Source organism: Colletotrichum jinshuiense, chromosome 9, assembly GCF_051148585.1.
Source record: "Colletotrichum jinshuiense chromosome 9, complete sequence".
NCBI lineage: Eukaryota > Fungi > Ascomycota > Sordariomycetes > Glomerellales > Glomerellaceae > Colletotrichum > Colletotrichum jinshuiense.
The window spans coordinates 658,405-672,388 of NC_139316.1; the positions used below are offsets into that span (position 1 = coordinate 658,405).

Below are 13,984 nucleotides of genomic sequence, written 5' to 3' on the forward strand. Positions count from 1 at the left end.
AATGATCATAGTCGCGATGTCGCCATGATCAGTTAGGCGTGCATCAAGTGACGCTTTTGGGGAGGCAAACGCCCCAACGTAGGTGGCCCAGAGGTTAAATTGTCCATAGAGTTCCTCTACAGTTCTTCTGCCCTCCTCGGCTAGTTCTGTAGAGCCCATATATTGTTTGAAGAGTCCAGAACAGTTTAGAGCCGCTCTGTAGATTGACTCTGAGTCAACTTGGTTCGAATCATGATTTGCCATGCTTCTTGACATTCAACGTATTTCGCCACCACCCTCGACGGTTTCGTAGATGCTTAGAAAGTTTGGCTGATGGCTTTAGTATCTCTGCATATCTCTGCAATGTTGCGGAGTCACATCTGACAATGAGCCCTTTTTGGAGTAATTTTTGACTAGCTCAGAGGCCATGATGCCAGATTGTCAGCAGGATAGATGCGGGAGCTGTGGACCGTATCTAATAGCCTTCATTGAGGCTTGGCTGCAACTTAACCCCTCTTTTCGGATGCAGGCGATAGTCAGCTTCCGGAACTTGATTCCTTCGTACCCCTGCCCTCTCTCTCTCTCTCTCTCTCTCTCGGGGCGTTTTGACAATCGTCCGCGAATCAGCGAGCGCTCTCCAGGCCATCTGGCTACCCCACCAGGCAGCAACAAGATTCCATCAAAATGGTAAGGCTTGAGCGTTTTGCGCTCCAAAAACCTTGCCCCTGTCAACGTCCGAAAGCCATCCCCCCTTTTTTGAAGTATCTGGGTTGCTTGCTAACCTCGATGTGTCCAGCAAGACGTACGACACCTTCCTTCAGATAGCCATCATCCATCAAACTGAGCCCACACAGGTCCCAACCTGATTGGGGCTGATCGGGGCTAAATTTTGGACTAGTCTTCAGTCTTGCACCAAACGCACTATCAAGATGGTTTCTAGCGGATATGAACGCTGTCAACTGCTTCTCGCGGTATATCCTGCCTTTGTCGACGCCTTGCCTCCAATTTCAGCGTTCTCTGGCTCCTCACCAGGGAATAAAGAATTAACCATGAACACGTTATCACTAGACAATTTGAAGACCGAACTTAGAGATGAAATCAAGAAGATAGGGATCAACTTCCGACGCGAAGATGCCCAACGGTACTTCGATATTCAAAATGCCGAGCGTGAGCGTCGGGACGATTCGATAGGAGAGATGCGCAACGCGATGGACCTCGTTCTGTATCTCTTCGAGGATTTAGTGGATAAGACCATTCTGATTCAGAATGACGATGTGGTGGCCGAGGTATGATCTAACGCTTTAGCAAAGGCGATTCCAGCTAATGTAGCATGGTAACAGCAGACTTTGGCTGAAGAGTTCCCCAAGCTAGCTAGGCTACAGCACCTCATGCTAACAACGTCTTCTCCATCGTTGTCTGGAATGATCTCATTTGGGACAGAATCAAGGCAATATCGTCAAGCAATCTCTACAGCCCAGTTCTTTAACCGCAGTATAAGGAAGCTGCATACAAGCACTGGCGGCGCAGAAGCAAACCAATTCTTTTGGACTCATCAGCCCAACACTCAGAAAGCTTCGGCGTCTTTCAGCCAAGCCATGCGTTTATCAGAAGCATCAAGACGACTTTTCGATTTTCTAGAAAGATCAGTCTGCGAGGGGATCCAGGCGACACACAAGGGTCATTTGCGTCTTTCCGAGCTAGACCAAATTGAACTTAACATGCTTCTGTCAATTTGTGGGCTTGCAGACAAATGGCAGCAAGCCTACTTTCTTCTAGACGACAAGGACGGGCAGGGAAACCTTATTCAAGCTCTATGCCCTGAGTTGAAACGATCATTCGGACGAAGGAAGCCCAGTCGGCTATCAGTGCACGAGAAGGGCTTTCATCATATTGTAGCTACCAACACGAAAGATCGTCTTAAAATTCTTCCACGACCCTTTCAGAAATCTTTATCAGATATTATAAAAGCCGAGGAGGAAGCAAGGCAGGTCCGCCCGAGCTATAGGGCCCTCAAACTCAACAGGAAAAGAGGCCTTGGGGTCAATATAGCCATGGCCTTGATGCGCCTCTTCGACACGCCGCTTCTACGAGCAAAAGGCTTAAACTCTGATTCTATATACGTGTTGGGAGAGGATTCATCAGATAAGGAGGCCATCCCAGAAGCATACTTATCCTTCTGTCTCGGCTGTAGTCACGACGAAAGCTCGGAAATTGATACGGAAGCGAACGAAGAAGGTGACCCGTCTATTCTTGCCTTCGCAGCGCTTTTGTTGGAACTTGAACTTGAGAGAAAGATACAGCCTTCCGATGAGGACATCGACGAGATCTCAGGAGAGCCATCGCTGTATATGGCGGTCACTCGCCACCACGACGACCTGGAGGATAACGTTGACGCTCAGTTCTACGACATTATCGAAGACTGTCTTCAACTTTACGCAGACTCTGCAGACATGATAGGGGTCGACTACAGAGCCAAAGTTCAAACTGAGCTGTTCAGCAAAGTTGTCATCCCATTGAAAGAGAGATACGACAGGCTTTGCAGTGTGAAGCAAGCTAATTCAAACTTGCCTATAGATGGTAAAGTTTCTCGTAGCGCTGATCTTACGGCTTACGAACATAAAAGTGCTTTTCTAAAAGATTCATATGCACGAATAGAATTGATTGCGGAAGTGGCAGAAGAACAAGAAAATGGTGAAGAAACCCCTTTCAGCCGTTCAGAGACGGCTTTACAATACACGGAGTCTCGGTTTCTGGCAGGAACAGTCAGTAAGACTTCAAACCAACTTGAAGATTGTAAAAGCTGATGTAAAGACAGATATCAAGCAGCCGCGGATGGCTGCAAAAGGTTGACCGAACCAATTCGTTAATGGATAAAATCCGCCAAGCTCGGCCTGTGTTGGAAAGAACGGTCAGAATAGCAATCCTTGATACAGGTTGTGACGTAACTTCGGACTGCATTATCAATCTAGGAGATGGAGAGGCACGGCTAGAGGGGCATTGGCATGATTGGGCAGGTGATTCGGCATGTCCTGTCGATGAAGATGCTCACCAACACGGAACCTCAGTTGCCGCCCTTCTTCTCAGAGTTGCACGCCATGCAGAAATCTTCGTGTCACGTATCGCTAAGAATAAAAGTCACTTGGGTCAATCCACAGACAACATAGTGAAGGTAGGATACTCCAACATACCCAACTGACAAGACTCGATTCAAAGACTGACATTGCTTGTACGTCGAAGGCCATCTTACACGCAACGACGGCATGGGATGCCGATATTATATCAATGTCTTTCGGGTTCGAGAGACGTATTGATACGATTGCTAATGTTATACATAAAGTTGTTGGCGACCGAAGAAGTAGCGGAAGGGACATTCTGTTCTTCGCCGCCGCACATAATGACGGCTTGAACTCCAACGAAATGTTTCCCGCAAGTGACCCAAACGTTATTTCAGTACGCGGGACAGATCATGCAGGATCATTTGTTCAGGAATTCAGCCCAAATCCTTGGTCCCAAAAGGAAGGCCTGTCGCTCTTTGGGACGCTTGCAAAGAATGTGCCGTACGATTGCGCGGATAACGAGTCCGTGAAATCCGGTTGTTCCATTGCTACCCCGATTCTGGCGGGAATTGCAGCGACAGTCATCCAACATGCTGCCTACATGAGGGCTGACGACTCACATACGCATAGACTACTCAGGACGAAAGACGGTATTCAAGCAGTCATGCGTGGAATGGGCGACTTGGCGAATGGGGAACAGCGCCGCATCTATGTTGCGCCGTGGAAGTTTTTCTTAAGGAACGAGACTCAGAGGGTTGCGCTGGTAACGAATGCGCTGGCAGAATTGCAGCCCAGCCGCTGAAATAAGCACTAGTTTCGTAGGTACAAAATATTGATACGACTCGACAATGATGGCCCATGAATCATTCGCTGGGGAAGAGCCAATCGTACTGCTCATGATCAGGGTTGATGCTGAGTCCCTTTTGAGTCTCAGATAGCTCGGTCAAAGACGCTACGTCAGCCTCCAAGTTGGTGTGATCGGCGTTATTTTCCTTACTGTCATCCTCCTCTTCGTCGTCGAGAAAAGCTGCATCGTCTTGAAATTCCTCCACCTCGAACGATGTTTTCTCTCCTTTACCCTTTGGTTTGATTCTTAAGAGCTGATACGCAAAAATAATGTCGTCCTGAGCTTCGAATCCATCGGCTCTGCGTGTTTGCGTGCTCGTGTCCACCTCACCCCCGAGGCTTACTTCTGGCGTCATCTGAGCCCCCACCCCTAAACGGCCTCCTCTTTCCGTCGAGGCCGACTGCGTCAATTTGAAGCCTCGGGCGATCTTCAGCCCCGTAACCATGTATACGGGCCTGCGACGAAATCGGCTGTCGGTCCTCAAGATCGCACGGACACGGGGATCTCTAGCTCGGTTCGCGATGTCGTCAATCGACGGCTCTTCGGAAAGGTAGATGGTATCAAGTTGCGACATTTCGAAAGCGATGTTGGTTGCTCTGCTTTTCCGAGCGCCAATGTCGAAATGAGCTAGTTCAAATACCTGCGTCCAGAGATTGACATTGACGCTGCGGATTCTTTCTGTCTCTATGTGCCAGTTTTTCTGCGTAGAGACTTGTGTGTCTAGAGGCGGGGTATTTGCGGCGAGCTTGCTGAGCCAGCGGTGTGGTCGGAAGGGGTCTCCGATGATGTTACCAATGGCGATGGGCCCGCCTGGGCGAAAGTCCCAGTTGGGAGCGAGGATGTAAGTCGGGCTCCTCACTGAAGCCATCTGTGATGCGCGAAGCTCGAGCTGCTGTGATCGTGCAAACAAAAGGCTAACTAGGCGGCTTGCGACTGTGATGGGTTGTAACCAGAAATATATGTGCCAGGCAGCAGCCTAGATTCATTTTTCATCCACAGTGACACTTTAAAGCCAAGGCTTCCACTTGTACTTCTCGGCATGGCAGGGATTCCAGGGGTGGCGCCTATTCGCTGGAAGGATACAGGCGGGGTTAAAGGTGCCTGTTTATAATGCAGCTTCCAGTTGACGGTTCACCCTTCCTAAAGCCTCAACGGTTAAGTGTGTGTGGTTAAGTCGCGGCTGATTGATTTATCTAGAGTCACCTACTTTCCTAAGCTGAACCAAGAGGTAGAATTCTGTGGATTTCATCTACACGTCAGGCGTAATATCGCCTCGGTCATCCACTCGTTTGAGGGATGGTATGGGGTCGAAGGACACCATCGTATGCCCCTTGATTCTCAATGGGCCTTATACCCCAGCCTAATGCTCTTCGCTATTTTTTCTAGATCAGGGGCACATGAAGCAGTGGTATCCGTTCTCAAATCTGCCTGTTCAGTCCTGTTGACAGGCACATTCTCTTCATAGGGCTCAAAGATTCAGGCAGGCTCTGTCACCACTACAAACTGGAGGTCAGGCAATGTCCCAGCCAAAGAAAACTCGTAAGGTTCAAAATTTTGCTTTGCTATTTTATTGAACAGCCGGATCGCGGAATAGGGTTGGGGTAGTAGGTCAACACTGGAGAAGCAGGGTTGACTCCAACGCTGGTTGTTTAATCACGCCTATCAGCCACATGACGATGTTCTATGTTTAAGAAAGAGATCATAAACGAGCTTATGTTTCAATAAACTGAGATATCCAGAAAACATTTCTTACTTCACTAATCCTGTATTGTGCAAAGGTGCCTGGCTCACCCTTCTTATCTCACTCACGCAGGCGAATCTCGCCATATTGGTCATGTACGGGAGAAGTCCCTCTAGGTCTTTACTATCAGCAAGGTCCCCTTCAACTTCATTCTCCCACACGGCGGCTAGCGCTATATTCCGCCATGGTCCCCAGCGTTGCAGTTCTCATTGGCGAGGTCGGCAATACTGCCCTCACTACCGAGAGTACCATCAGTGACCCCATCTCGACACCTTTCGAGGTCCTGGCACCGCTCGTCGGATCCCACGGCGGTTGCTTAAAGCGGACAACGTCGCAGACCATCTCGGAAGTAGAGGCGGCGAAAATAGCTCTATCAGTCGAATAGATTGCTCTATTCAGCAAGGATTTATAGATGTAAATATAAAGATACAGAAGATTGTTAACGGAGATTTTGACTGAATCACGCGTGTAAATTAGTAGGTCATTTGTGTGTGCCACCGTCACTGTAGGCCCTAAGGCGGGCACGGAGAGAACCTTATCATGCGGCCTGATAAGGCTTTCCAATGCAGTGTACATTGCCTCAGTGTGGCACAAGACTCCATTTTGCACACTTCTCCTGCTATCTGACAGTACATGCTGGCCATGCTGAGTGGACGTTAGAGGGACGTCCTGGGGCACCTAAACCGGGTTGCTAAACCATCTGAAAGGGTATCTTGACCACAACACATGGAAAATTTTGTGGCAATATCGTGGTAGTCTTATATCGGATAAAATGACTTGTTGTGAAGATAACGCTCCCATACTCATATGTTTGACGTCAAACATAACAAAGAAATTTCATAGACGATGTTGCAAAATGGACACAACCCGCAAAGTAACCTATGATTCGTCTTCTTCTTTTTTTGGGTTTTTACCCTGCTTCACCTTCTTTCTTACAATTGTCCCTAGTATACTTCTGTGCCACAATGCTAAACGTGACTACGTGACTACGTGACCACCCAGGACCGGAGAATAAAGTGCTTCATGAACCTCAACCAAGCTTCGGTCAAGGTACTCAATCAGCAGTCGGCCTTGACGGGCGAGGGCCTTTAATGAACGGCTTTATGACGGAGAATTTGTTTCCGACGTCGGGGCCTGAATAACAAGCTAACGACAGCATCATTGAATGACGAGGTTTCCAGAAAAGCCAGTCCGCCGCCGTCAAAATAAACTATAAATGCGATCGGATGAAAGACCGGGTCCGGTCTCCATTTGACGTAGTGTAGAATAGTGCACTTTATGGTATTGGGCTACCATTGCCACTCAAAGGATGACAATACGCGCCTCAGAAGCTTGACAAAAGAGAATTGGACCAAAGCGACGTGCAGTGACGTCGAGCCCGAAAGGGAATTCGACACAGTTGAAGAACGACTTTTTGGAGACATATAAAGCAACTGTAAAATATATCGAACCGCCAGGCTCAGTCTGACTGATAATAGTGATAATAGGTAGGAAACAGGACCCACCAAGCCGATCGGCGCGCCAAGTCTCACACCCCCGTCCGCTTACAGTGTTTGCTTCAACAGGGCCGAATGTGGCTAAGCCCGATCGGGGTTAGGTCTACTGGAACAGGCCCAAAGGTTCTTGTTCGACATGCCAAGGCTCGTCGAGCTACAGCCTAGACTATACGTCGGCAGACAGCTATAATGGTCTAGTAGCACCGCGAACCCCGGTTAGGGAAGTGAGCTCCAACCCCGCGAAGATTTGTAGGAACATTGCCGTCGTGCTGCCCGACCGCGCCGTGGCCGAGTCCGAGCTGGTTGACGTTCCCAATGGCGACATACACTTCGTGGGACGGGCCTGGCCGTGCCGTGCCGGTCGTGTCTCGGTGACCAAGGCTTTGGTCGGCAAGGAATTTCTGAAGCCGCGCGATTTCCTGAGCCTGAGCATCTTGCTGGTCGACAATCCTTACGGTCTCATCATGGCTGCGGACACAAACGTCAGTCAGTACTATACGACTCGGCCCGCTCGGCACTATAAAATGAAGAACGGAGAAGGAGTGTATTGTATGAGAAAGAGAGAGAGAGTGAGAGAGAAAGGCGGCGACTGCAACTGGCAGGCTGTCCCAGGAACTTACGTATCGGCCGAGCCATGTGCAGGAGCTGTAGAAGACATGCCCGACAAGTGTTGGGAAGGGAGTTCCGACAGGATAAAGTAGAAGAATGTAGGTTCAGGTATGGGATGAGCTGTATAAAGACTGAAGGTGGTCGTTGAGAGGCAGTGAGTTGCTGGAGCTGGGAGTTTGGCGAGTGACAGAGAGGGGGAATGGGGGAATGGGGTCAATGGAGGATGGGCAACGTGCTTAGAGGATTTCGATGTGTACGGGAGGTAGACGTCTATTAGCAGAAGTCAGGAGCAGTGGATGCTTGTATATGCTAGAAGTTCTCGTCTGCAGTGAAGAAGAAGAGCCATGTTTTGCGAGGATCATGGTGCTTTTAAGTATTTTGAGAGGACACCCCAAGATCCGTCCCTGCGAGAGAGACCGCGGGAAGAATAAGTGAAATGGACCGACAGTCTATAAAAAATATAAAATATACAACATTGACGACCCCACCACACCCCCTAAACCAGGCGCGACGAGATACATACATAATAGATGGGTTACTGGGGGGGGGACAACAGGGTCTGATTTGGCCGGTGCTAGCAGGGGCACGCCTTGTGATGGAGGGCAGCTTTAAGGCGGAATGGGGAGGACAAGCGGGACGAGAAGAATCAGGCAGGGCCACGACGATGTGAGACAGCAAGGTCTGCCAAAGTCTTCCCAGAACTTAAGGACGAGAAAATCTATCCGTCTAGGCAAGGGCCTGGAGGATCACTAGCATAACTTGCAGGTCGGAATGGAGATGAAGGGCAGTGAGACATGCCTAGTATGACTTGCAGGTCGGAATGGAGATGAAGGGCAGTGAGTGAGACATGTCTAGTATAACTTGCAGGTCGGAATGGAGATGAAGGGCAGTGAGACATGCCCCACCTAAAATGGAACCCCCCACCCCGGTCGTCTTGACCGTTTATACTACGAATATGCCAAGCAAACCATTGCCCGAGCTGTGAGGCCTAGTAGTAAGTATGAAAGCCATGTGCAAGACCAGGAAAGAAAAGAATCCTCAGAGTGCTTCCCGGCGCGGATCCGCCGCCCCTCCTGCCAGCCGTTTTTTCTTTCTGTCGCCCGCTTCACCCAGGCAACCCCGCGGTCGGCAAGTTGGCCGCTCATCTCTGGGATTCTGGGGCCCCTCCAGAGCTGAAGAGGCGAGACGTGCCGGCAGTGGTTGACCCTGTCGCGGAAACTGATATTCGTCACGGAATGCACGCACCGCTCACAATGTTTCGCTCGTCTGTCTTGTTGTTCATTTCAAAGCCCTATGCGCCGTTGATTGACCACCTCAACCCGCATCCCGACCAACCCTTACACAAACCGTGCCAACTACAGGTGGGGTGTATCGTTGTCTAGTTCACACCTCTTCTAGAATCTCCTGACTGATTGATGTCATTCTCCCTAACCTCTGGGCACTTGATGCTATGAATGTGTGGAAGACGGTGTATTGTGAGGGTGAGGCTGCCCAGATGAACGTTGTTGCTGTGTGGTTTACCGGGGGGCTCAGACGCTGCCCCATCCAGAAAGGGAAGAGGCACAGAGTGATGGATGCAACCAGGAGTTAAAAGTTAGGTGAGCTCCCCTGTGATTTTGGCATCCCGATGTTAATCTGCCCGAGCTTTAACCCAGCGGTGGGGACCAAACAACAAGCCCAAGTCCCGGTTCCTTCTACGTACGGTACGTCTCTTCCAGAGGCTGAAAACGTTGCATGGGAGGCCCGGACGACTTTGGGAGGGGGTTGCGGTAGAGACATGATATGAGCATAGCATGGCACGGGAGGCCCTACGGTTTCTGGAATGAATGAGCTTCTCAAATCAAGGAGCATCAGGCCAAGGAAACTTATACCGGGTCTCCGTATTTTCGCATTTTATCCCCATGTTGCGTCCGCGCGTGCGTCCTGATGTCCGTCCTGGCGGCGCAGAGAGGTCGAGATCGATTATTACCATCGCCTAAGCATTAGAGTACTCCATTCCCGTTCCATCCCAATCTATCGGGGGTCGTGCTGGCCTCAGGTGTTCTTTGTGGCACACATTCATCAGCCACATCGACCTGCGCAATTACTTCTGTCGAGCCAGGCAGCATCGGGGAAAAAGAAGGCAAACCCCTTGTTGGAAAAAGAAAAAAATTATTGTCAAGACAGATGGAATTTTGGAGGCGTGCAGTGGCAACTGCACCTGCACGGGGCACTACCACCGCTCAGTAGCCTGAACATTCCAGCAATCTTATTCGTCATCCGAGATCACGGCGAATGATGCAATGCGGATACGTGGTAGTCAAGTCCCGCGTCGTTCGCTTTCAGACAGCTCAAATCCCCTGCATGTACCGGCATAGTGCAGCTCCCAACTGCAGCCTCCATCATATCCTGCCTCTGCAATATCCTGCCTCTGCAATACCCTGCCTCTGCAATTCTCTGCCTCTGCAATACTCTGCCCTCCATATTCTGCAGCCCCTGCAGTTTGGGTGTGACGCAGCAAAAGCAAGGAAGCTGGCAACCGGGCTCCCCCGGCACCACGTCACCCAAACCACAAAAGTAGCTGTGGGGCCAAAAACATACAACACCAGGTATTCGCTGGTCGTCACCGACCCAACTACTAATCCGGCCCTCACTGGCTTATCTATGGGAGAGCGGACGGGATCCCGAGTTCTCCAGTGGGTATGGTCGTATGTGCTAGACCTCTCGTTTAAAGCATAGAAGTAGGCACATTTTGAGCCGCCCTGGGTTGAGACGAGGCCATCGCGAACCATAGCGTACACTCTCGCAATACCGAGACTGGGAGACGTGGCGCAGTCTCGCTGTTAGTAGGAGCTTTGCCATCTTACACCACCGGAGCCCCCGCCGCGCTCCCTAGAAAGGCTGTTGGCATCTTGCGAGTTGAGAGCTCGAGTTGGGAAACTCGCGTTTGTGAGTCCTCCCACGTATTTTCTAATGGCAGCTCCCCGGGGTTTGTTCTGAAAAGAAGGGGGACTAGGGGGCCTATTCTGTTACATACCTACATATGTCCTCTTGCGGATGCATTCCATATGCATCATACCACTTTGAAAAGAGCCCGCAAAGCTAAGTGTATAGTCACTTGAAGAAGCTTTAGGTTCCATCTGAACCCCGTGCTTAACGCATCACACATTGTACTACAAGCTGGGTTCCTTTAAACAGGACAGAGCCTCATATTTTATTATTGTTAGCATGCGTAAGCATGTACATAGCTATCTGGGGAATACGATGATAGAATAACATATAAAAGAGTAAGCGTGAGAGCAAATCATATGTCAAACTATGCATTCCTTGCAGCAGCAGCTGGGTACTAGAACACAAGGCAAATTTTTAATTTGACAAGAAAGGTGTCAAAATTACATATGGACTAGAAGATGGAGTTAAAGGGTTACCGAAATCTCTAAACACACCCCCTCCCCCTAGAAACGCTGTGCTAACCAGGACTTGTTGCCATTTTTCATGCAAGAACTCGGGGAGAAGATGATGCAAGATGGAGGTGAGGGCCCATTAAGGTGAGAACTTTAACAGTCGATACCTGAACCGTTCGTCTTGTCTCTTTGCGTCTACTACTAAGGGAAAAGTTGAGGTTGTCTAGATGTAATTCCAGTCGCACGCGTGTGATGCAGATTGGGTATAGGTAGGCGGCGCGGGACTTGCGCAGTCTATACTTTTCTTTGCGGCCGTCTGTTTACCAGGCTATAACCAGTTATTGGCTAGACCCGGCTAGTTCAGATTGGGACGGCACACCGCACGCCTGGTACAGTCACTCTTGCCGTTGAGTTACGTGGCAGAGGCACAATGTTGACCGTACGGGCGTGATAATTCACGGAGTCCTTGCAGACCTACAATAGGCGATTGATAGCTACAGGAATGATGGCTGTGCTATTGATAAAGAGGCAACGTGAAGCTATCGTGGATGACCGTCTGATATTGCGGTCATCACATCGCACAGGGACCTTGCCAAACGTGAATGTGGCAACGCTACAACTAGGGAGATGTAGGATCTCCCCCGTCTCTAGGGGGTGCTAGAGTATGCAGTGGTTGATCAAGAAGCTAGGTTTCCTTGTACTATAGTCGGTATAGGTATAGGAACAACAGGAAGCTTGTCGCTCGTCGAAGTCGGGAAGATGTGTGTGGTTAGTAGGCAAGTCATAATTATAGGCTGAGGAGACCCTAGTGGACGAAAGGGTGGAGGGAACAGGTATAAGCATGCATTAGATACATTGGATACATTGGATACACTATCTTCTTTATTGTAGGTATTCTTAGATCCTTCTGTGTCATAATACTAGACGTGGCTATACAGGACTGGAGGATAGTATAGAGTGTTTTATACGCCTCAACCAAGCTTCGGCCCAGGTACATCACTAACGAAATGCGTCATCTTTGTCTGGTTCGACTTCATCTCCAGCCTCATCTGAAGCCTCCTGGCCGCCTTCTCCTGCCTGTCCAACTGCTTCTTCTGCTTCAAAAGAACGCCCCGCTGCTCCGCGGGCGGAAGGTGGGCGAGGGCGTTGCGGTCGTTGAGGCTCAGTCGAGAGAGCTGCGTCTCGAAGTTGAAGTCCCGCTTGTCCGCGCGGGTCAGGGCCTTGGTGTTGGCTGACGGCGCGGTGAGCTGGAAGCTGGCCTGGGCTTCGTCGACGGCTGATCCGTCGGCGAGGAGGTTGTCGGGTGAGGCAGCCGAGTCGTCGGCGGCGGCGCCGATCTTGGCCCGGTGTCTAGGCGGCGCCGGGGACGAGCGGTGGGAGAGCGTCTTCCCGGAAGGGAGGCGGATCGAGCCGCCCTCTTCCACGGCGTCGCCGAGCGCCTTCTTCGTCTGCCGCTCCTGCGCCGCGTCGTCCGCGTCTTCCGGCTCCTGCTCGTAAAAGTCTCGGAACTCGGAGCCCTCGGCGGTGATGTCGAACCGGCAGTGCCCCTTGCCCAGCATGTGCTGCTGCACGGCGGCGTGTGTCCGTCGCTGCGTGCCGCACTGGAGGCACTCGCGGTATCCGAACACGACGAGATGCAGGTACCGCACCAGCGTCTCGGCGTCGACGATCAGCCTCTCCCTGTCGGGGATGAACATGCCGTGCGCCTTGTGCATGTGCGCGACGTTGTCGTCGAACGAGGCTGCTGCGGTGTTACAGAAGAGGCAGTTCTCTGGGGTGAAGTCGTCATCGGGCTCGGCGTCGCTGAGCTCGGCATCTGAGGCGGCGGACGAGGATTCTTCCGTCTCGGACTCGGCGGTGGGTCCGTCGAACGGAGCGGCGGCTTTTTCGGGGGCTGCGGCGGCGTGTTGCTCAGCGGTCAAAGGCCCCAGGTCGGCGATGCGGCGTTTGAGGTTTGTGACGTGCCATTGGCTTTTCGAGTGGGCGCGGCGTGTCTCGGGGCTGTCGAAGTGAACGGCGCAGGTGCCGCAGGAGGTCGCGGAGAGCTTGAAGTGAGATGCGTTTGATTGCTCCATGATTGTGGTTGCGGCAGTGTTGGTGCTAGAGTTTGCAGCAGCGCCTAGCATAACAAGGCTGTGAGATAGTAAAAGGGGTGTGTGGAGTGGAAACGGTTCTCTTGCGATGACCTCTGATTGATTTGGTTTATTTGGGGGGAATGGCTATCACTGCAGCAGAGTCGTAAACTATATACTCCATCACTCGATGAAAGAGGTTATCAAAGACGTGCGAAGCAACGTGCCAGGAAAGCCGAAACTTGTTGTGGCAATGACCGAGACTTCTCGATCCACTGCAACATCTCGCTCCCAATTGGCGAATCAGGGACAAATTAGCAAAGCACAGCCGAAAGAACGTGGTTTCGACATCATCCATTAGTCGGCGACTTGCAGGACGGCAAATCCTGTGAGTCAGACTGCGGGGGCTGGTGGACAAGCAGTCCTGGCTCCAGCGCCGATGTGCTGCATAATCGCTGGACGCAGGATTTTGGGCCTGTAAAATTCGAACGATTTTTTGAGAAGCTTGGAGGCGGCATGGCACTCGGGGTGGAGGGAAGGGTGAAGGACGTAACGTGTGAGTCACCCTGTCTTGTTTCGGGGCCGAGACCTTCCCCTTCGGGATGCGTGGGCGTTGGCAATTGAATGAGCCATCACGAGCCGTCTCCACACGGGTCCGACTGACAGGGGGTGCCGTTGCCGGTGCCGAATTCGATTGAGCACATCACCTCTAGCGATTGTTTGGCCTACAGCTGTGCCCTTACACATCGTAGTGGTCGCGTTCAAATTCCGTAAGTGATTAGACAAAGCCAAGACGTGTAT

At 51.1% G+C, this 13,984-nt stretch overlaps 3 protein-coding genes across 3 annotated transcripts; all 3 read right to left on the reverse strand.

The window, feature by feature from the left end:
- Positions 1-3,898: 3,898 nt before the first annotated feature.
- On the reverse strand, positions 3,899-4,750 carry EsH8_IX_000188 (uncharacterized protein; the record flags this gene model as incomplete). The annotated part of the gene is made up of 1 exon (XM_083266524.1): positions 3,899-4,750. The coding sequence occupies one exon, from the start codon at positions 4,748-4,750 to the stop codon at positions 3,899-3,901; it is 852 nt and encodes a 283-aa protein (XP_083130089.1).
- Positions 4,751-7,313: 2,563 nt separating this feature from the next.
- Positions 7,314-7,777, reverse strand: EsH8_IX_000189 (uncharacterized protein; the record flags this gene model as incomplete). The annotated part of the gene is made up of 2 exons (XM_083266525.1): positions 7,314-7,587; positions 7,740-7,777. 2 exons carry the CDS (start codon positions 7,775-7,777, stop codon positions 7,314-7,316), a joined length of 312 nt encoding a protein of 103 aa, XP_083130090.1.
- A 4,305-nt stretch (positions 7,778-12,082) lies between these two features.
- Positions 12,083-13,186, reverse strand: EsH8_IX_000190 (C2H2-type zinc finger protein; the record flags this gene model as incomplete). The annotated part of the gene is made up of 1 exon (XM_083266526.1): positions 12,083-13,186. The coding sequence occupies one exon, from the start codon at positions 13,184-13,186 to the stop codon at positions 12,083-12,085; it is 1,104 nt and encodes a 367-aa protein (XP_083130091.1).
- Between the last annotated feature and the right edge of the window lie 798 nt (positions 13,187-13,984).